The following is a 21,035-nucleotide window of genomic DNA, read 5'->3' on the forward strand; positions in this document are numbered from 1 at the left end:
GTCCACGACTGTTTGACCACGTTTGAAAATGTGGTATTTCTCGTCAATCTATGCTTCGAACAGAGAGCTACGTTAGAGTCTCCATTAATGGAGCAATGAAGTAACGAATAAAACTCATCGGACCTGTAAGAGCTTGAAGGCAGCTCGGCTTTTTAAGCCTTGTACGGCTGCTTCTCGGGTGAATTGATCTCTGTGCTGCCGAGCTTGCCAGCGCTTTGAGGATGATAGGCGAACCTGCCCGAGCTCTCCAACATTGCAGACGCTTTGGAAGATCCGGGAGACTCTGACCGGGGGGGAAATTAACATGTTTGTGCGGTCAAAGAGATAGAAAGAGTGTAGGTATGATCGCTAGATGCTCTTGGGCCTTTGCGGACGCTGTGTGTTTCTGCCGGCAGAAAATAAGTCAAGGCGCTGTGCGGAGAGCTTATAATGTAGTAGTTATCGGTACAATCCGTTCTAGATACCACCAGATAGTAGCAGTATACACATGAGAACACAGCCGTGGATGAGTATGTACGTCTGTCGGAAAGGAGCTCAATGTTTACTAATGGTAGATATTCTTACTGGCATGACATAAAGTTCTGCTTCAAATTTGTGCAAGACTGTTATTATAATTTGAAGGGCAAGCTGGATTCGGTAATTTGCCTTCAATCTATCTCATCGTTTGCGGTCTCGCTTCAGAGGTGAAAATCCACCGAATCCCAAGGCTCTTGACGGCTTATCACCCACTGGTGCAGCAGAAATTTGTGTAGTTGCAAGCACTGACGTCCGCCCTGTACCCAATCCGAGCTTGCGCCCTGGCTTTCTGCGTTCAATGATCTCCTCTTCGTCTTCCTCAAAGAGGGTTCGATCTCGCTGTCCCCCCAGCTTTCGTTTTTTGAGTTTTGTCTGCCCTTGATCTGTCGAGGGATCCTCATATTCATCCGCCTCCTTAAGAGGCACCTTTTCGTCCGTTCGATTGAAAGATCTCTTCGATTCATTCGCCAAGTTTCCCTGTCGTGGTTTGGATCTTGCTCTTTCTTCATTCTCAGGTCGTCGTGCTGAGCTCGACCGATCAACCAGGGATGTGTCAATACCTCTTGGGTCGTGGGTGATGCGGGCTCTGGTTGGAGAATGGCTGTCTGTCATTGCCTGGTTAACTTCTTCGTTATCCAAGTCTGAGCTGGCCGGAGAAGCTCGGTGAGCCCCTGTTCGGTTGAGGAACGGAGTAATCGAAAATGCCGATTTCTCGCCAGGCAATGCCGACGGCTTTTTTATTTTTTCATGCACACGGACAGCTCCGGGCGTTGCAATGGTGACACCGTTCTGGTAGTCTGCACTTGGGCCAGGTCGCTGCAGAGGAATGGCTCGAGATCCGGGATCGGAGCTCTCTCTGTCATGGTTGCGAACAGCAGTGCGTTTTTGTTGTAAATCGTGCTGGGTCTCCAGGAGCTTGTCCTTTGTCGACCGAAGCTGCTTTCTCAGTGTTTCAACCTTGCCTTCAAGTACGCCGCGCTGGTTGTCCCATTCCATGTTTTGATGACGGTTGTCTCGTTCGTATTGTTGCTTCACTCGCAGCTCCCTCGTGAGTTCGCCCTGTAGTTCTTCAACTTTCTTTACAAGCGTGCTTATCTCTGACACTTGCTGCAAGTTTTTGGCTCTGGTGCGCTCGTGGGAAAGCTTTTCATTCTCAAGTTGAGCATCCAAGGAGTTCAGCTGCCGCTCCAATTCCTGTTTCTCTCCTACGGATGCCTGGTGAGAGGAGCTCTGAGTCTTTAGCCGGTCTAGCTCTAACTTTAGGTTTGACAAATCTCGGGTGAGCTGTGATTTTTCGGAAAGAAGAGCATTGTAGCTTATCGAAGTATTGTTCAAGGCTAAAAGGTCGCCCTGGATTCGTTTAGTTCAAAGACCCTTGACCCATACAAAGATTGGCGAGGGACAAGTGCTCACCTTCAACCTCTCAATTTTGCTGGACGAGGCCTGTACTTCATGATTAAGGCGATCAATTTCCTGGCAAGCTTCATCTAACTGGAGGAGCGTGTCTGACTCGGCATGTGAAAATCCACGTAACTGCATGTTGGCTTGATCTAACTGTAGCCGTAGGCTTTCACTTTCAAATTGAAGCAACAAGTGCTCCATTCGCCTCACGCGATCCCTCTCCCCATCAAGAAGATGTGCCGAGTTTGCGAGAGCTCTTTCATATTCTTGCTCAAGGCGGAGTGTTTTGATACACAACTCACACTAGAATTGTTAGCCAAGGGGTAAGGTCCCAAGAAGAATTATAGGATCTACATACATCCAAGGACGATGCTTCCACGGATACTGCCATGGTGGAAGATCTCTAGGAGAGGAGGGGGAAGGGGAAGGAGAACGAATCAACAACAATGTCGTAATGTTGAATACTAATGTTTTAGATCTCAACGCGGTCCACTGACGCGTGGAATTTTGGGCGGGGCCGCCTTACGTAATGGGGCCACCTTTCACCTCGGCGCTGTTGAATAACTAGTCTGCCATACTTCCTACCAATGCCTGGACGGTGAATTTGCAACCCAGCATCAATGCCAAAATGAAGCCTTGGACAATCATCTTTTTGTTTTTCTCGGTGCTTTCCGGCGTCTTTGCCGCAAAGTCTACCCCCGATAAGTTCCAAAAATACAACTCACTCTCTCGTTCTGGGCCCGTTGATTTGGATACCTCCTCGTTCGAGGATCTGACAACAGCTCCCCGCGATTACTATGCTGCCGTCATTCTGACGGCTATGGATGCACGCTACGGCTGTCTGATGTGTCGGGAATTTGATGCGGAATGGGATCTTATCTCTCGGAGCTGGAACAAAGGCTCCAAGCTTGATGGATTGAAGGTAGTTTTCGGTACTCTGGATTTCGACCAGGGGAAAACTGTTTTCCAAAAGGTATGACTGGTCTTCAAGTGTTCAAATTATCTGATGGTAGTTGAAGCTGACAGCTATGGAAATAGTACATGCTTCAGACTGCACCGGTTCTTCTCCTCTTTCCCCCACGGTTGGACCTTTTGCCAAAGTGGAAGCAGAGCCGGTGAGATTTGACTTCACAGGGTAAGTCTTCGCACTAGGTTCTCAATATTCTTCTGACATTTATTTAAAAAACGTTAGCCCGATCTCCGCCGACCAACTCTACGCATGGATCGGTCGTCACCTGCCTGATGGACCTAAGCCTGCCTTGGTTCGACCTGTCAACTATATGCGTATTGTCTCTGGCATTACCATTCTGATGGGCGCTGTCACTTTGCTTACGGTGATCTACCCATATATACTGCCCATTATTCAGAACCGGAATCTCTGGGCCGCTGTCAGTCTGATTGCCGTTCTTCTGTTCACCAGTGGTCAGATGTTCAATCACATTCGGAAGGTACCCTATGTTGCCGGTGATGGCCGGGGTGGAATCAGCTATTTTGCTGGAGGCTTTCAAAATCAATTTGGCATGGAGACCCAGATTGTGGCTGCTATCTGTAAGTCATACCTTGAATGACTCGAGCGTATGTCCTTGGTTCTAAAGCTGACGACCTGTGTAGATGCTATTCTCTCGTTTGCGACCATTGCGCTTGCGCTGAAGGTGCCCCGAATGGAGGATGTTAAGGGCCAGCAATTGGCCGTGTTGATCTGGGGAGGCATTCTCTTTGGGACATACAGTCTTCTCCTCAGTGTGTTCAAGACCAAGAACGGAGGTTATCCCTTTTACCTTCCTCCGTTCTAGGCTTACTATCTTGTCGCATCAGGGGTTTCCTGTTCTTGATGCTTCTCTTGGTTTATCCCTCATCTTGGGTTTCTGTAGCCATGAAACTTCACTTGGCGCGTGTGGGCTTTCCGTCGTATGGGACGAGTTTGGCTGCTCTTGGTTCCCAACCGCATTGTCGCCGGCGACACATTGTATTTCCTTGTACACTTGTAGATCAATGAGCAGCGTATGATTGTTTCTTTCAAGAAACTCCCCACTTTTCTATTACTCACTGGTATACTACATATTTCTTTTTGGGATGTATTCACATACAGTACTATACACAAACATTCAAGGCGCGACTTGTAATATATCAATGTGGGATCGGTTATTTGGACCAGGTGTAAAAGTGAACTTTGATATCCTTGAATCTACATACTCCATTGGACATGAAATATCAAATATCCAACTACAGTTCCAAGGACCAACATTTGAAGGTTATCAGGAATAGTTACGTAAGCGACAACGCCTCTACTCTTGGTGTACAACCAGAGATTAGGTTGACATAGGAGTGTACAATCACTTGGTTTCCAGACGCCCCTCTCCCGAGATTGGTAAATAGTTTTACCCTTTTGTATCTGGTATATCTGTGTTTCCCCCTGGGAAAAGTGTTTCCGACACGTTGCCTTGCGACATACGAGGTTCCTCAAGCCACGTCGGCCAGTTCACGCCGTGGATGCAAAATGCAAGAACCTAGCGAAGCCCATGAGGGCAGTATGCTAGCACATTCTGCAACGGGTACATCATTCTTGATCCTCATTCAATTGACATCTCGGATCTTCACTTTTGCCTCAAACCAACTGGTTTTACGCACGTTATCCCCCATGGTACTAGGGGTCGCCGCTCAACTCGAGCTCTACCAAGTCACAATTCTGTATTTTTCCAGAGAAAGTATACGAATGGCCATTCAAAGACAGCCAATTTCCACAGGCCTCTCAAAAACGAGCGGATCCTCTCTAGCAATGCAATCGACAGCATCTCAGTCGGTCGTAAATGTGTCTTATCTGAGCCTTGTCCTCGGAGTTCCTTCTACGGTTTTGCTTGCAATGCTCTACCAACATTTCGCGCCAGGGAAAGCACTTGAAGTCCCCTTTTTTGAGATCAGTGTCACTATCACGGGAGTAGCTGCGCTCCTGGAACTGAGCGTTGAGCCATTTTTTGCGATAGTTCAGCAACATATGTGGTACGAGAAACGAGCTGCAGTCGAAATGCCCGCGGCATTCATTAGAAGCCTTGCGACATGTTCAACTTTTCTTTATGCTTCCCAAACTGGTCGACAGGCTGGCATTCTGCCTTTTGCACTTGGCCACTTAAGCTATTCCTTGGCTCTCATCTGCGGGTACTGCTTATCCTTGCTCCCTCGTGCACATGAGCGAAGTTTTTCCTTCCTTCCTGCCCGCATAAAAGAGCATAGTGATGGAAATGGGTACATGATGGGTCTTTTCTCTCTGCGATTGACATCCCTTGCTGCTAGTGTCTTTTTCCAGTCTCTTGTGAAACATGTTCTCACCCAAGGAGATTCTATGATGCTCGCCGCCATGTCAAGTTTGGAGGACCAAGGAATTTACTCTCTGGCATCAAACTATGGTGGCCTCATTGCACGGATTATTTTCCAGCCCCTCGAAGAAAGTAGTCGAAACCTATTCTCGACACTTTTGAGTCCCGATGAGAGTGGAAGGACAAACACAGTCCAGGTTCGCATTGCGAAGAGCCATCTAACAGATCTTCTTCGAGCTTACCAGCTTCTTTCAACACTCATTTTTCCTTTGGGCCCCATTATGGTGCCACAAATGCTTCGCATTCTGGGAGGTCGCCAGTGGGCATCACCAGCAGTCGGTGACATGCTGTCACTATATTGCTACTATATCCCGTTCCTTGCCTTCAACGGCATCACCGAGGCTTTTGTGTCGTCCGCAGCCAACCCAGCAGAGATCCGAAGGCAAACTGCTTGGATGGGTGCATTTTCTGCATGCTACGCTCTTGCTGCTTATCTATTCTTGGAGATTTGGTCGATGGGGGGCTACGGGCTGGTACTCGCCAACATTGTGAACATGGTGGTTCGTACCCTATGGAGCTATGCATTCATTCGATTATATCTTCGCCGACATGGAGACGCACTAAGCATCACGGAAGTGAGAATCCAACCTATGAGTTATGTCATAGGAGTGCTTGCCACGACTATCATGGTCACACAGAGACTATCGCGCCCAGACCTGGATATGATTCCAGCCGTTGCATTCAGTTGCTTCTGTACTTTATCAATGTAAGTCACCCCGTTTCGATGCTCATACTGGGACAATATCTGATGAGAAGCAAGTCTATATGTGGAGAGACGATTCTTGATAGGACAAGTGACACGCTTGCGTCAAATTGGAGTCTCTAGAAGCGCGAAAGGCTCTAAAAGTGAATGATGGTCTATACAGAAACAGAAACAGAAACAGAAACAGAAACAAAGTAAAAAATCAATCGTCAAATGTAATCTTGGTCGCCTTTTGATCGGTGTCAACATCCTTGAAGAATGCGCCATATGCACCATGCTGCTTCTTCTTGACAGTAGTGCCGAATTTCAACAATGACTCTGGGACTTCTTGCTTGGCAGCTTTGAGCACATTGATCAATCTGGTTCAATTCGTTAGCATGGGCTGGAACAACATAAGTCAAATGTAAAAGGCATCAATATATCACTCACCCGCCCGAAAGAGCCTTGTCCTGTTCAGTAAACATGGTGATGGCATGACCCTCAGCACCGGCTCGCCCAGTTCGCCCAATACGGTGTACGTAGTCTTCTACGGTGAGGGGGAATGTGACGTTGATCACCAACTTCACGGCAGGGATATCCAGACCTCGCGCTGCGACATCGGTTGCAACCAAAACAGTAGCAGTGCCACTTTTGAAGGCCTCTAGGTTTCGGAAACGATCAGACTGGTTCAGATCACCATGGATACCGGCAACCTTGAAGCCCTTGGAGCTGATGAGTCTTTCAACCCGCATTGCTTCTTTCTTGTAAAGGCAAAATACCAGAACCTTCTCGGGGTTCGAGGATCCTCTCTGAGAGCGAGCGAGGAGTTGAATGAGTCGGTTCTCCTTATCCCGCCCGTCTAGAACCTCAACAACCTGCTTGATCCTCGTGTTCGCACGGGGGTCAGCGGAAGGATCGCCACCGATAGTCACAGTGACGGGAGAGCTCATAAAAGTAGCAGCCAAATCGCGGACCGATCGCGGCCAGGTTGCCGTGAACATAACTGTTTGCCTTCTGGAGACTGGCATGGGTTGGATAATTTCCTTGATATCTTGCTCAAATCCTTTATCCAGCATGCGATCAGCCTCATCCAAAACAAGATACTTGACTTTCCCAAGGTTAACGGATCCATCATTCTGTAGATCCTTTAAACGACCGGGTGTGGCAACCACAATGGCAGCCGTCTTCAGGGCTTCACGTTGCTCATCCTTTCCCACACCTCCAAAAATACACGTTACACCAACCTTCGCCACCGCGGCAAATTTGACAAGCTGATCATGAATCTGCATCGCGAGCTCGCGCGTGGGGGAAATGATAACTGCGGTGGGATGGCATGGCTTCTTGCTGCGTTTGGAGTCGATCATTTTTTTAAGGCAGGGCAGGCCAAATGCCAAAGTCTTGCCACTGCCGGTTTCTGCAATACCAATCACATCACGGTTGGAAAACAACAATGGCCAGGTAGCGGCCTGAATAGAAGTCGGGGCAGAGAATGACTTCAATGATTTGTACAGCTCGCCTTCACAGGGAGGGAGATATTCAAATTGAAGTATGGGGCGAAGGCTAGGGCCGTCGGCAGAGGCATCGGTGGTCTTAATGATGTTGTCCTGGAGGTACTGATCAATCTGCGACTGTGGAAGATCACTGAGAGCGGAAGCTTGAGTATAGCTTGTGTTGCTGGAATCCGAAGTTCCGGTCTCCTCGACAGCCTTTTTCTCCTTGGATTGCTTATCCGCCTTGGATTTTTTCTTCGGCTGCAGCTCCGTTGACTCGTGGCTGCGTTTTCCCATTGCGCCTGGCGTTGATTGAAATCAGTAATTCAGAAATAACACTGCCTTCAGATAGACAATTAATGTAAACAAGACTGATATAAGTCTTGGTCTTGTCAGTCTTCAAACTGGGTACCCAGAAAATCACGATAGAGAAATAGAATCTTAAAAAAAAAAAAAAAAAAAATGGATAGGCGGACAGGGTTTTTCCCAAGTTTCTGCCCGTGAAAAAATCACTCACCGCTTGCCCATGTTTTCCCTCAACGAAATTCCGAATTACTTATGATTTCATGTTTCATACCATCTCACGAGATTCTGAATTTCTTGCCAACAAAGTTGATCAAATACACTATCAATCAATTCATTAAGCTGGGTTCCCATATATACAACATATCTAAGGCGACAACTATCTATATATCTCAGTGTGGAAGTGTTATATAGTAGACATAATAATTGAAATTTTTGTGGTTATTCATTGTTACAGAAACTCTAGCTATCTTTGGATAAGGCGCGATAAATGTAATAGTCATTCCGGCTCATTCGTAATCATGGAACGCAATAAGCAGGATGTCAGAAGGATTGACAAAGTCGGGAAGGCAGAAGAAAGGTAGGCGCAAGCCCCTGGCAGCATCTTGCTTGACAACTAGTTGATATTGTAAGAATTGATGATCTCGGCCAGGCGAGAAGCTTCTTCAGAATAGTTGATAGCCTTCGCAGATGACACCTGGTATCGAACCCTGTGTGAGACGTGTCAGCTAAGGTGATTTGAAAATACATAGGAGCATAAGATGATGTACTTACCGTTGTTGATCACCATAGGTGTCAATCTTAGCTCGACATCGGAAGTTCCAAGTCTGGCAATTGGCTGCCTGGAATACCTCGCTGCATGCCGTGGGATCATCTTCATGAAGTTGCATCAGGTTATCAGCCGATATTCCCATGAGCAGACGGCCGGTGTCATCAAAGCAACTGAGCCAAAGCTGACCAGTGTGGTCGCTCACACTGACGGGCATGATGTAGCGATATTCTGCTTTGGGGTGAGTCTTGCCGCACATTTCGCAGCTCCACTGACCCGGCTCCAGCTCAGTCACTTTCTTGTTGCATCCTTCCGAAAGACAAGCTGGGTAGCACCAAGTCGAGTCTTGTCTGATGTAGAGAACAGTGGCCTTCAACGAAAAGTAATCTACCTGGTCTGACATACCCAACTGTTCCTCCCGAACTTGTGTAACAGTCTTGAATTGGTCAGACTTCATGTTAGTGTTAGTTGCATTGGAGAGAGATGCATGAGAAGTGAATAACTCAGTTCGACCCTGTGCATCATACCAGCCCTTTAGCCGGTGAGCTTCTCCAATATCGGGGTCGACAGCCATCGAGCCAGAGCTGAGCAAGCTCAGACTCCGACCTCCAAAGTCAGAAACTTTCACTCCTTTGAATGCTACAACAGACTCTAGAGCCACATTGAAATTGACGGCAGAGGCACCCCAGATAGTCAAACGAACTGAGAAGCCAGTATTATCGACCAGGCTGAGTTCCCTTTTGTCATATGGCTTGCCTGTCCCCTTGGAAACGATCTGAGACGTCTCGGCGACTTCTTTGAGGATGCCAATCACATCAGTAGTCGTGTCCTTCTCCACGGATTGGAGATCTCCAATGGTGGTAAAGTTGAATCGAATTTGGGGCACATCATTTTGGTCCTCAGCCTGGTTTCTACCGTAAGCCACGATGTTTTTTTAGGAAGATTTCAGGGGTCCTACCTTCTCGACCAAAGTGTCACGTTCAAACGTCAGCTCATAATCATTGTTGAGGTTACTGAATTGTTTCTTGGCAATCTGGACACGGCAGGGGCTCGAGATGTAATAGACACTGCCTTCCTGGAAGAGGTCATAAAGCATTTCACACTGTTCCTGAAAACCGGTTGCACGGATTTCACCGCTATCATCCAGGAGGTTCACACTGAAAAGTTTGCCCTCGCCATTCTTATTATGCCATGTTTTGATGCTGGACTTGCTTGTGCAGCGGGCTTTGATGGTCCATTTGTTCGAGTAAGGCGATATGGCCTCTATTGGGTAAATGGTGGCATGGGCAGACGATGAGGGTCCTCGCATAGATGGTACCTGGGGGGGCTGTTTCGGTGGACCACCTTGAAGCTTGGAGCCATAGAACCCATTACTAGAAATGGTAGTGGGTTGAGTCTTCTCCTCTTCCTCTTCACCCTTCACCTCCAAAGGCTTTGGTTCGCCAATCTTCTCTGCCTCGCCTAGTTCTTGCAGAACTTCGAGATCCAAGACGATGAGGATCCTATGAAGTAGTTAATACATATGGATGAACATATGTCGTTTACCATTTTGGGGGCACTTACTTTTTACCCTTCACAGAATTGGCCTGGAATGACTTGAGTCGGACAAAGCACCCTTTCCGCAAAGATCCATTTGTCACGACATGGTTGGCCTCTGCTGCTTTCGTCAACACCATAGCTTGAATGCGAATGATTGAGCAAGAAAAAAAAACATACGGGTGGCAAGCATGGTTTGCACATAGTTTGCAACATCGCTGAACACGGCTCGATAACGCTCTTGGTGACCTGGCTGTGGTGGTAAAGGTTTCACTTGGACACATTGGACAATCGGCTCTCGGACTTGATCCTTGCTGTCGTCAAAAATGGCACTTTGACATAGTATTAGGATCTTGCTGCATTCATGCATAGAACAAATCTTCCTCCGGTCATGAACTTACCTGAGAGCACCAACAGTGATCATAGAAGCTGCATCTGAATCCATGGTGGCTATCTTTGGAAGGCGCGGTCAAATATCAAAGCAGAGGGAATGGACAGGGTAGGAAAAACAGATTACGATGAAGAGCGCCCGCGACGCGTAAAGCGGGAACTTGGAAATAACGCGTAAAGTGGACTCTTCAGGGCGGTAAGATAGTCTTATGCGCCTCAGGCCATAAATATTATATAATCTCTCCGCGCCTCTTGAATATTGCCCCACGTCGAAGACGCTCCTGCCTCGTCCCGCTTTTGGGTGATTTACAATGTTCTCTCTTTCCCTTTCCCTTTCCCTCTGATCACTTGTCCTTCTCTAGTTCTTGTCAATCCTTCTTCAACCCATATTCTCGCCTTCTTTATCTTGGAAGGTCATCTTGATCTTCAAGGGGAAAATGGCCTGTTCCCATTCAGGTGCTTTAGGTTGGTGAGAGAATAGTTCGCCTTGAACAAGAGTGATAGGCTGATCATAATAGACCTTCGACCACCTGGGACGTCTCAGGCTGTGTACAGGGAGGATTGCACGCAGTGTTTTGACTCCATTGTATGTTTTCTTCATTTATCTCCATGGTCACTTCGATTCCTACTACTAATTGACTTACCTTGAAAGGACAATCCCTCGGGTCTTAACGTATGCCTTCACTGCTTCAATGGTGGTTGCACCGGGGACAGAGATCATGCATTGCTACACTACCAACGTTTTGATCATTCACTGGTCTTGAATATTCGCAGAACACCGAAGCAAGTTCAGGTAAGCTTAAGCTATCCAAAAATGACGTCAGAACTTCTTCTCACAGGCTTTAGAGGGATGAGCCCCCGCCGAAGATTTCAAAGCTGGCAATTACCGCCGAGACGGACGATGACCGATATAATATCGTGACATCGGTGACATGCTATTCGTGCGCGAATTACGATGTCGATAAAACGATTGGAAACCTGCCAGCTGTGATCGACGGAGTGATGAGTGCAATGACTTTTTCGAAAAGAGAGGAGGTCAAAGCATGGGAACAGGAATTCGTTCCTTGTGAGCACACTTTATGTCTTGCTCAGGAAAAGATTGACGATAAAGAATCAATGGGTAATTATTTGCCTCGCGCTATTCAAGTTCCTGTGATGCTTATTCTCTTTTAGATCTAAGCAAATGTTCTACGTGCGATTTAAAGGAAAATCTTTGGATTTGCCTGCAATGTGGGAACATAGGATGTGGACGAAGTCAATTTGGTGGCATAAAGGGTAATTCCCATGCTCTCGCCCACGCAGACGCTTCAACACATGCCGTGGCAGTTAAACTGGGTTCCATAACCGCAGAGGGCTCCGCAGATGTCTATTGCTATGCATGCAATGAGGAACGGATAGATCCAGAACTTGCAAATCACCTCGCGCATTGGGGTATCTTCTTGGCTGGGCGTGAAAAAACCGAGAAAAGCTTAATGGAGATGCAAGTTGAGCACAATCTCCAATGGGAGTTTTCCATGACCACTGAGGATGGCCGTGAACTGACTCCGGTCTTCGGACCTGGCTTCACTGGCCTCGCCAACCTCGGAAACAGCTGCTACCTTTCCAGTATTATGCAATGTATCTTCTCTACGGCTGCTTTCCAATCTCGTTATTTCTGCCCAACTGAGGAGCCACCGCTGTGCCAAGCACCTGCGCAGGACCTTGAAACCCAGCTGAGAAAGCTAGCAGATGGTGTTTTATCAGGTCGTTACTCTCAACCCGGTTCGCGCTTTGGCACAGCTCAAAATACACAAGACCTTTCACATCAAAAAGGACTGGCTCCAGCCATGTTCAAATATCTCATCGGACAAGGCCACGAAGAATTCGCAACCATGAGGCAGCAGGATGCGTTTGAATTTCTTTTGCACGTGTTCAAATGTGTGAGTCTTTCAAATCGTTCCAATGGGCAACCGAACCCAGTCAAGAGCTTTCGATTCGAGGTGGAACAACGCCTCCAGTGCTTGAGCTGTAAGAAGGTCCGTTATAAGGTCGATGAACAAGATAACATATCTGTTGCTGTACCTGCTCGCCATATCCCGGATCAAGTCGATTGCTTCGAAGCCGTGACTCTATCAGAATGCTTAGACATATTCACTGCAGAGGAAGTCGTCGAACTCAGCTGTCCTGCCTGCCAAAGCGATGATGGGTTCTCGAAGCGTCTGTCCTTCAAAAGCTTGCCACGGGATTTAGCTGTCAATGCTCGCCGCTTTGGACTTGTCAACTGGGTCCCTACCAAATTAGACATTCCGGTGATTGTTGGTGATGGGCCTGTCGATTTTGGACCCTACTTGGCTGTCAAACATGACGTGAATGAGGAGGTCTTGCCAGAGTTTGATGAAGCCGTGGCTTTTAAGCCCAATACGGATGCCATGAACCAACTCTTGAGCATGGGTTTTCCAACTGTGAGATGTGAAAAGGCACTTCATGCCACTGGAAATTCTGACCCCGAAGCCGCCACGAACTGGCTATTTGCTCATATGGAAGACCCAGAAATCGATGAACCCTTGATCTTAAACAGTGCTGTCACCGGGTTGAGAGATACTGAGCAGGATGAGGCAAAGGTCGCTCAGTTGGGGGATATGGGGATCGAGGCTGCCAGAGCTCGACGGGCATTATCTGCCACTGATGGGGATGTGAACCGAGCTCTGGATTGGGTTTTCAGCCACCCTGATGAGGATTTGGAAGATGGTAACGGTGAGAATGAAGGCATAGGAACTCAACAAGATTCCACTGGCTTCGATGGGTTGCCCGCCCGGTATCAACTACAATCCATCGTTTGTCACAAAGGCACATCGGTCCATGCAGGGTGAGTGATGTTCGTGGCCAGATCTCAAAACGAATACACTGCTAACTACAGAAGGCATTACGTGGCTGTCATTCGCAAGGCTTTGCCAGGTCAATCTGGCCTCTCCTGGGTTATGTTTAATGATGAAAAGGTTGTGAAGTTCGAGGACTTTGATCAGATGAAGAAGACTGCTTATATGTACTTCTTTACACGGCTATAGACTTATGTTCCTTGAATTCATGGTTTATCATACTAGTATGATATCAAGGATTAGATGTCTATATCTAGTTCTAATAGGGGTATTAGGGTTATAGTATTAGATATCAGCTTCAATGTCAGTAGGGGCTATTGATTTAAAGGCTTATATAAATGGCTAAAGTATAACTTAGTTTAGATTAGCCAGGCTATAGATTATATAGCGAAAAATTGTTTTTATTTCCATTCAAATGTTATTTAGAACTTCAACTAACACAGGTAGAGGGGTGCTTTACAAATTACCGCCCACGGCGCCACATCAGGGAATTGAACCTACTAGTATATTCACCACTCCCCCTCCGAACACTATATAAACCAGGGTAAATAAGGATCTATAAGATTAGTAAGGGGATTAATCTAAACTGCCCCCTCATGCTACATGTGGGGGAAGAGCTGGTGGGCTTCATAGGCAGCATTCCTTTTACTGAATCGAGGATTGTATAGTGTTTAGCCATGAGTGCGCCCCTTCGGTAGTATATACTTTACCGAATTGCCTCCTAACCGAAGGTACTTGCTCAAAGGTGGAAATTAATTCTCGAACTTGGGCAGGATCGGCCTCATTCACTTCGTGTATTGCTCGTTCCTGGGGAGACAAACTTTTACAAGCTTCCGGGAGTCATAATTGCTTTGTCGTTTTCTGAGCCGCATTCATAAACTCATGAACAGACTCACATCCGCCGAACATCTTGTACGCGACGTTTATCTTTTCCACCAATCACCCGTGTTCGGTTTGGAGTTGGTGTGGGGATACGGCGGCCGATAGCCCTCTTAGAGATTCTCAAGTCCCTTCTCAGGTCTGTGAATCAGTAGAAACACAATCAGATTTTCGTTTGACCTTCCGTAAAGTATCTGATATGGTTATAAATGGATGATTCCGTAACTGATTCATTTGAGCTGGATCAACCCAGGTCTGTGCTTGTGCTCTCCAAGCATTCACCATCTCCTCTTCCAGTCTCGATTGATTATTGATTATTCATTGGAGCATTCCATGATTGGCGCTCGAACTCAGGCCCTATCCTGAAGATTAGGCTCTCATTTCCGCCAGGGATTGAGGAGGTCGAATTCGTTGCAAACGGATGGTTTCGTAGTTCATCCTCGGTCATCGGCATCCTTGCTATTGGTTGAAAGGAAATTAGGGGGAATGAATAAAACGGTCGTGAGGGTTCACTAACAGGTTGTTCTGTCAAAACTGACCCATTTTCAATTGTACTTCGTTTCCATTATACTCACTTCTCGTTCAGTTGTGTCCCCAGTTTGACTCTCTTCCGATGCATGAATGTCCCCATAATTCTGGCATTTAATAATCGCTTCAGAGGTTTCTTCGGAAGGTTTTCAATAGTTTCTTATATCTCTACTTCACTCTCACTTCGAGGGGGGTTTCTCATCAACTTCTGGGTAATAAACCTGTGAAGTATGATGCTAATAGAGAGATAAGGTAAGTTTTGACTATTTATTTAGTAAAGAGGAAAAGGGGGAAGTAAGAAGATGATTATAAGTAAGAAGGTAAGATGAGGACTAAGTAAGGTATCAAAACTATAAGCTTTACCATCACTAGTCAAGATTTGATCAGAGAGGTAAAAGAGAAAAGAGAAAGAAGGAAAAGAAAGTTCACTAGGGAATAGTTCTGGGTAGTTAGATCATAGGTAGCTATACTATTAGTAACTCCTAGATATATATTAATCTATCTATTTATACTACTAACTCCTCTTCCTTATCTAATAATAATAATAAAAATAATATTCTATTAGTTAACCTAATACTATCTAGTAGCCTAGCTAATTATTATTATAATAATATAGGTACTTCTATTAGAATTAAGGGGTTATGATTATAAGTTTACAGGCCTTACCAGTATAGTAAGATTGGAAAAGTCTTGGCGTTTTTTTTTTCGCAGAAAAAACACCAATCAATTAATTGGTTATAAGATTAATCTTTGATTAATATATAAGATCTATCCTATTCCCCTTATTCTATATACTTATTATATATATTATCCTATCCTATATTATAGTATTATACTTACTTATACTAACTACTCTTTTATTAATTACATTTATTAAATTTATATATTATTTATATCATTTAAATAACTTAAATCTCTTACTTAAATAGTATAGGAATCTTATACTTATTATAGGATTTAAGCTAAAGTTAATACTTAATTTATACTATATACTTTATATAACAACTAGAATATACTTTCTTCCTTCTAAGAAGCCCTTATTCCTTCTATCTCTTTATTCCTTCTTATTAAGTCTAATATTAAATCCCCTCTAATTATATAACTACTATCCTTCTTAGTATTATATTATATAATTATATTATATACCCCTAACTATATATATTACTATCTCTTAATATTATACTAAGGTTCTTAGGATAATCTTATCTCCTAAAACCTAACAGTTATAAGCCTAGGATTTATTGAATCTAAAAACTAATCTTAAGACTAAATATCCCTCTAAGCCTCTTCCTTAAGAGCTTATTCTATCTAAACTATGATTTAAAGTCTATTCTTCCTACTAAATAGTATTGATTTAAGATTCTTATTACTAAGAACTTAACTTTCTATTAGAATCTATCTTCTAGATTCTTCTAGAGCTTTTATTCTTCTTCTACTAACCTTCTAAAGCTTCTATTCTTCTTTTACTAATCTTCTAAAACTTCTATTCTTCTTCTACTAATCTTCTATTTCTTTTATTATATCTTTATCTAATATTAGGAAGCTTATAATCCTTATTTCTTATATATCCTAGCCTTTATAGATTAATAATATCTAGATTATTACTATAAATATAGAGATATAGGACTAAATTAATCCTTATTAGGTTCCTATTACTACTTAATTAATTAGAGGCCCTAAAATCTTAGATAATAAACTAGAACTAACTACTTAATCTCTTTTTAGTATTAATCTTCTTAATATAAATACTAATTAATAATTACTTATATCCTTTTATCTAAAGAATTAGATAAATAAATAAATAAAATAATATAAGATTATATATACTAATACTATTATAAATATTATAATTAAGATTTCTATCTTTATAGAGAATATAAGAACTATAAAATATAATATATTATTATATAATATCCTAGCTATTTTTAAAAGGATATTTAAACCTATATACTTCTATTATATCTATAAGTTTAATCTATAATATAATAAGCTTAAAATACCTTCTTAATCTAATATTATATCTTTTATTATAAAATAGTATTTCCTTTACTCTAAAAATATTAATCTATAGATTCCTAGATAAGATATATCCTAAATAATTATCCTATCTTTTTTATTAATAATATATAATATATTACCTAATTTCTATATAATAAAAATATATATAAATAAGTTATTAATAAATCTAGATATTTATAATTTATTTACTTAATATAAATACTATATTTATAAACTTCCTTCTAAATTAATAAATTAAGTTATTTATATAATATTCTAAGAGAAAGAATAAATAAAATAAATATCTAAAATAATATAATCTAACTAAAAGAGGAAGAAGAAGTATTCTTATAAAAAGGATCTTTTTAATAGAAATTATAAATTTAATAATTATCTATATATTAATCCTAATAAAAGATTAAATAAATAAATATTATTATCTAAAACCCTTAAATAATTTAAGAAGATAATTAAGAGAAGCCCTTAATTAAAAAAGATATTTAATATAATAAAAAAGAGATATATAAATAAGATAAATAATAATAATTATATTATTATTATAATTTTATAGCTTATTAATCTTATAGAATCTATAAAATCTACTAAGATTTAGGTATATAATATTAGTATTATAATCTATATATATATAATAACTATATACTCTTTATTAATTATACCTCTTCTATCTTAAGTATTTATATTAATAATACTAAGATATAAATACTTAGATTTAGTATTATATATATATTATCCTCTAAATTATATAATAAAAAGCCCTTTTTTTTATATAATATTATATATTCCCTAGGATTTTATCTTAATATCTTCTTAGTATCCTATAAATATAAGAATAGCCTTTACTACTTAGATTATATTAGGATCCTTAAATCTATTAATAAATTATTAATTTATAATATTAAATAAAGATTAGGATTTTATATAATTAAATAGGATAAAAAGAATCTCTTATCTTATATTAATAATATTATTATTCTATTACTTAAATTACTTAAGATTAATAATTAATATACCTCTTTTAGTAAGATTATTAATAAAGAAATACTATATTAAGTATTAGAGTAAGCTTTTATATTAAAAAGCTTAGAAAAACTAGGTTAGAATCTAAAAGATACTACTAAAATATCTTCTTACTATCTTATATACTACCTTTATTCTAGTTTAATTAATTAGAATATAGTATTTAACTTATATAAACTAAGGATTATAACTATATCCTATAATATTTAGTATTAATACTTAGGATATATAAATTATAAAGCCCTTAAATATCTATAAGAAGTATCTTTTAGTATTATTATTAATATAAAATACTTATCTAAACTTTATAAGCCTTATAAACTTACTAAACCTATTTATTAAATCTTATAATATTCTATATATATTAAAAATAAACTATTTAAATTATTATACTAAGATCTAATTATTATATAGAATAATAATAATAGAATATATTATTTATCTTATTCTATTAATCCTATTATTAAGATACAGTTTATATACCCCCTTCCTCTTAAATCTTATTTATCTTATTCTATTAAGAAGATAATTAATCTTATAAAGAAATAGTATAATTATAATATTAAAATACTATATATTAATAATAAGATATTAATCTTACTACTCTTATCTAAATTACAATATTTAGGTCTATATATAAAGATTACTATAATAAGAACTCCTAAGTAGAATAGCTATACTAAATATTATAATACTATAATTACTATAATTATATATATAATACTTATTTAGTCTAATCTTCTTAAGGAATTATAACCTAAGATATATATATTAGATAAGATTTAAGAGAATAATATAAGATATAAACTTATAGAATTAGGATTAAAGCTCTTTCTTAATAATCTTTATATTTATAGTAATTATAAGCTTATAATTATAATCTTTGTTAATAATTTTCTTAGTATTTATTATTATTAATATATTAATTATACTCTTAATATTAAATATAAACTAGAATCTTAATTTAAGATAAAAGATTATAATAAATTAATATAATTTATTAGTATCTATATTATCTAAGATTATATAAATTATTATATATATCTTAATTAGTATATATATATTAAGAAGATTATATTAAGATTCTATCTTAAATCCTATTAAAAGATCTATATATTAATACCCTCCTCTTCTTTTAATAATCTTATTAGTATTATTTAGATAAAACCCTAATTTATTAAAGAATATTAGATAAAAACTAGTTTTATACTCTATATTATTATTTAAATATATCTTAATATTATATTTATAAATTAAAAGATCTCTTAATATCTTATAAAACCTATTAACTACTAAATAATTATTATTAATTATTTAATCTTATATTTATACTAAATAAAGGATTTAAGCCTTATTTTTAAGATAAAAATACTAAATTAGGTATTTATAATATCTTTTAATACTTCTTTTATTAATAATCCTAATTATAAAAGCTTAGAAAGATATATTTTTATCTTATTTAGAGGTTTTATTAAATAATATATATATAAATAATATATTATTATTATATTAATAATAAAGACTAAACTCCTTTTTATCTTATCTTTTATATATTAATTATATTAAATTAAGTATTTATTTAAGTTTATTAATTTTAATATTAATATCCCTCTTAATCTATAATATAATAATACTTAAATAGTTAATTTATTTATATATAAGTATTCTAATTATTAGACTAAAATAAAATATATTAATATTTATTATTTTTAGACTTAGTAGGAAATATAAGCTAAGAGATTAATAATTACTTAGATTCTTATTAAGGATATAATTATAAATAGGATAATAAAGGCCTATATTTATTAATAATAGTAGAAGTTTACTAAATAACTTAGTATATATATTTTTAAATTAAAAGATTAGATTAAAATAGTTTAATATTTTAATCTAAGGGGTTATATTAGAATTAAGGGATTATAACTATAAGTTTATAGGCTTTATTAGTATAGTAAGATTAGAAAAGTCTTAGTATTTTTTTTTCTATAGAAAAAATACTAATTAATTAATTAGTTATAAGACTAATCTTTAATTAATATATAAGATCTATCTTATTCCCCTTATTCTATATACTTATTATATATATTATCCTATCCTATATTATAATATTATACTTACTTATACTAACTACTCTTTTATTAATTATATTTATTAAATTTATATATTATTTATATTATTTAAATAACTTAAATCTCTTACTTAAATAATATAGGAATCTTATACTTATTATAGGATTTAAGCTAAAGTTAGTACTTAATTTATGCTATATACTTTATATGATAACTAGAATATACTTTCTTCCTTCTAAGAAGCCCTTATTCCTTCTATCTCTTTATTCCTTCTTATTAAGTCTAATATTAAATCCCCTCTGATTATATAACTACTATCCTTCTTAGTATTATACTATATAACTATATTATATACCCCTAATTATATATATTACTATCTCTTAGTATTATACTAAGGTTCTTAGGATAGCCTTATCTCCTAAAACCTAATAACTTCTTCTATCTATGTTTTATAATTAATTAATTTATTTATTTAAATCCTATTTTTTTAATTAAATTAAAAAATAAATCCTTTATTATTCTAAAAATAATATTAAAAATATTTTATATTTTATTTAAGAATTTTATTATAAAAGATTAAGAGAATAAAAAAATAAAATTATTTAAGAAAAAAAAGAGTATTTAGAATTTTTATTAAAAATAAAAAAACTAAAAAATTAATTTAATATTTAAATTATCTTAGAATTTAATAAGGATAATAATAAATCTATCTTATATTATAACTAAAAAGAATTTAGAATATTTAAATTAATATTTTTAAATTAATATTTAATATTTAAAAATAATTAAATTAATTTAAAAATTTAAAATATTATTTTAATATAAATAATAAAATTTTTTAAAATAATAATAAAAAAAAGATTTATTATATTATATTAATATATATAAATAGAATCTATAAATAATATTAAAATCAATATATTAAAAATCTAAATAAAAATAATAATTTTATTTAATTTTTAAATTAATATAATTTTATATATAAATTATTATTAAAATATATTATATTAAAAATTAAAATATATTATATTAAATATTAAAATTTATTATATTAAATATTAAAATTTATAAAAATTTTTTTTAAATTAATAAATAAAAAGAATATTATAAATAAAATAATTAATATTATATAATTAATAATTTTTTTATTATTTTTTTTTATTAGAATTAAGAGGTTATAACTACTTAATTATTAATATTATATATATAA

The 21,035-nt window shown here is 38.1% G+C and overlaps 7 protein-coding genes across 7 annotated transcripts; 3 read left to right on the forward strand and 4 right to left on the reverse strand.

Moving 5' to 3' along the window:
- Positions 1-657: 657 nt before the first annotated feature.
- On the reverse strand, positions 658-2,308 carry N7466_010667 (uncharacterized protein; the record flags this gene model as incomplete). The annotated part of the gene is made up of 3 exons (XM_057170056.1): positions 658-1,866; positions 1,930-2,220; positions 2,276-2,308. The coding sequence occupies 3 exons, from the start codon at positions 2,306-2,308 to the stop codon at positions 658-660; spliced, it is 1,533 nt and encodes a 510-aa protein (XP_057016665.1).
- A 237-nt stretch (positions 2,309-2,545) lies between these two features.
- N7466_010668 (OST3/OST6 family protein) lies at positions 2,546-3,710 on the forward strand (the record flags this gene model as incomplete). Its single annotated transcript, XM_057170057.1, has 4 exons — positions 2,546-2,890; positions 2,956-3,032; positions 3,110-3,465; positions 3,529-3,710. 4 exons carry the CDS (start codon positions 2,546-2,548, stop codon positions 3,708-3,710), a joined length of 960 nt encoding a protein of 319 aa, XP_057016666.1.
- Positions 3,711-4,693: 983 nt separating this feature from the next.
- Positions 4,694-5,998, forward strand: N7466_010669 (uncharacterized protein; the record flags this gene model as incomplete). The annotated part of the gene is made up of 1 exon (XM_057170058.1): positions 4,694-5,998. The coding sequence occupies one exon, from the start codon at positions 4,694-4,696 to the stop codon at positions 5,996-5,998; it is 1,305 nt and encodes a 434-aa protein (XP_057016667.1).
- A 195-nt stretch (positions 5,999-6,193) lies between these two features.
- On the reverse strand, positions 6,194-7,757 carry dbp3 (RNA-dependent ATPase DBP3; the record flags this gene model as incomplete). Its single annotated transcript, XM_057170059.1, has 2 exons — positions 6,194-6,350; positions 6,421-7,757. The coding sequence occupies 2 exons, from the start codon at positions 7,755-7,757 to the stop codon at positions 6,194-6,196; spliced, it is 1,494 nt and encodes a 497-aa protein (XP_057016668.1).
- A 622-nt stretch (positions 7,758-8,379) lies between these two features.
- Positions 8,380-10,513, reverse strand: N7466_010671 (replication factor A subunit protein RFA1; the record flags this gene model as incomplete). Its single annotated transcript, XM_057170060.1, has 6 exons — positions 8,380-8,473; positions 8,538-9,436; positions 9,491-10,034; positions 10,096-10,192; positions 10,249-10,400; positions 10,470-10,513. The coding sequence occupies 6 exons, from the start codon at positions 10,511-10,513 to the stop codon at positions 8,380-8,382; spliced, it is 1,830 nt and encodes a 609-aa protein (XP_057016669.1).
- Positions 10,514-10,837: 324 nt separating this feature from the next.
- N7466_010672 (uncharacterized protein) lies at positions 10,838-11,179 on the reverse strand (the record flags this gene model as incomplete). Its single annotated transcript, XM_057170061.1, has 2 exons — positions 10,838-11,003; positions 11,103-11,179. The coding sequence occupies 2 exons, from the start codon at positions 11,177-11,179 to the stop codon at positions 10,838-10,840; spliced, it is 243 nt and encodes an 80-aa protein (XP_057016670.1).
- Positions 11,180-11,930: 751 nt separating this feature from the next.
- Positions 11,931-13,502, forward strand: N7466_010673 (ubiquitin-specific protease UBP14; the record flags this gene model as incomplete). The annotated part of the gene is made up of 2 exons (XM_057170062.1): positions 11,931-13,303; positions 13,358-13,502. The coding sequence occupies 2 exons, from the start codon at positions 11,931-11,933 to the stop codon at positions 13,500-13,502; spliced, it is 1,518 nt and encodes a 505-aa protein (XP_057016671.1).
- Positions 13,503-21,035: the final 7,533 nt, after the last annotated feature.

Source organism: Penicillium verhagenii (assembly GCF_028828195.1).
Source record: "Penicillium verhagenii strain IBT 33310 chromosome Unknown utg000011l_segment0_segment0, whole genome shotgun sequence".
NCBI lineage: Eukaryota > Fungi > Ascomycota > Eurotiomycetes > Eurotiales > Aspergillaceae > Penicillium > Penicillium verhagenii.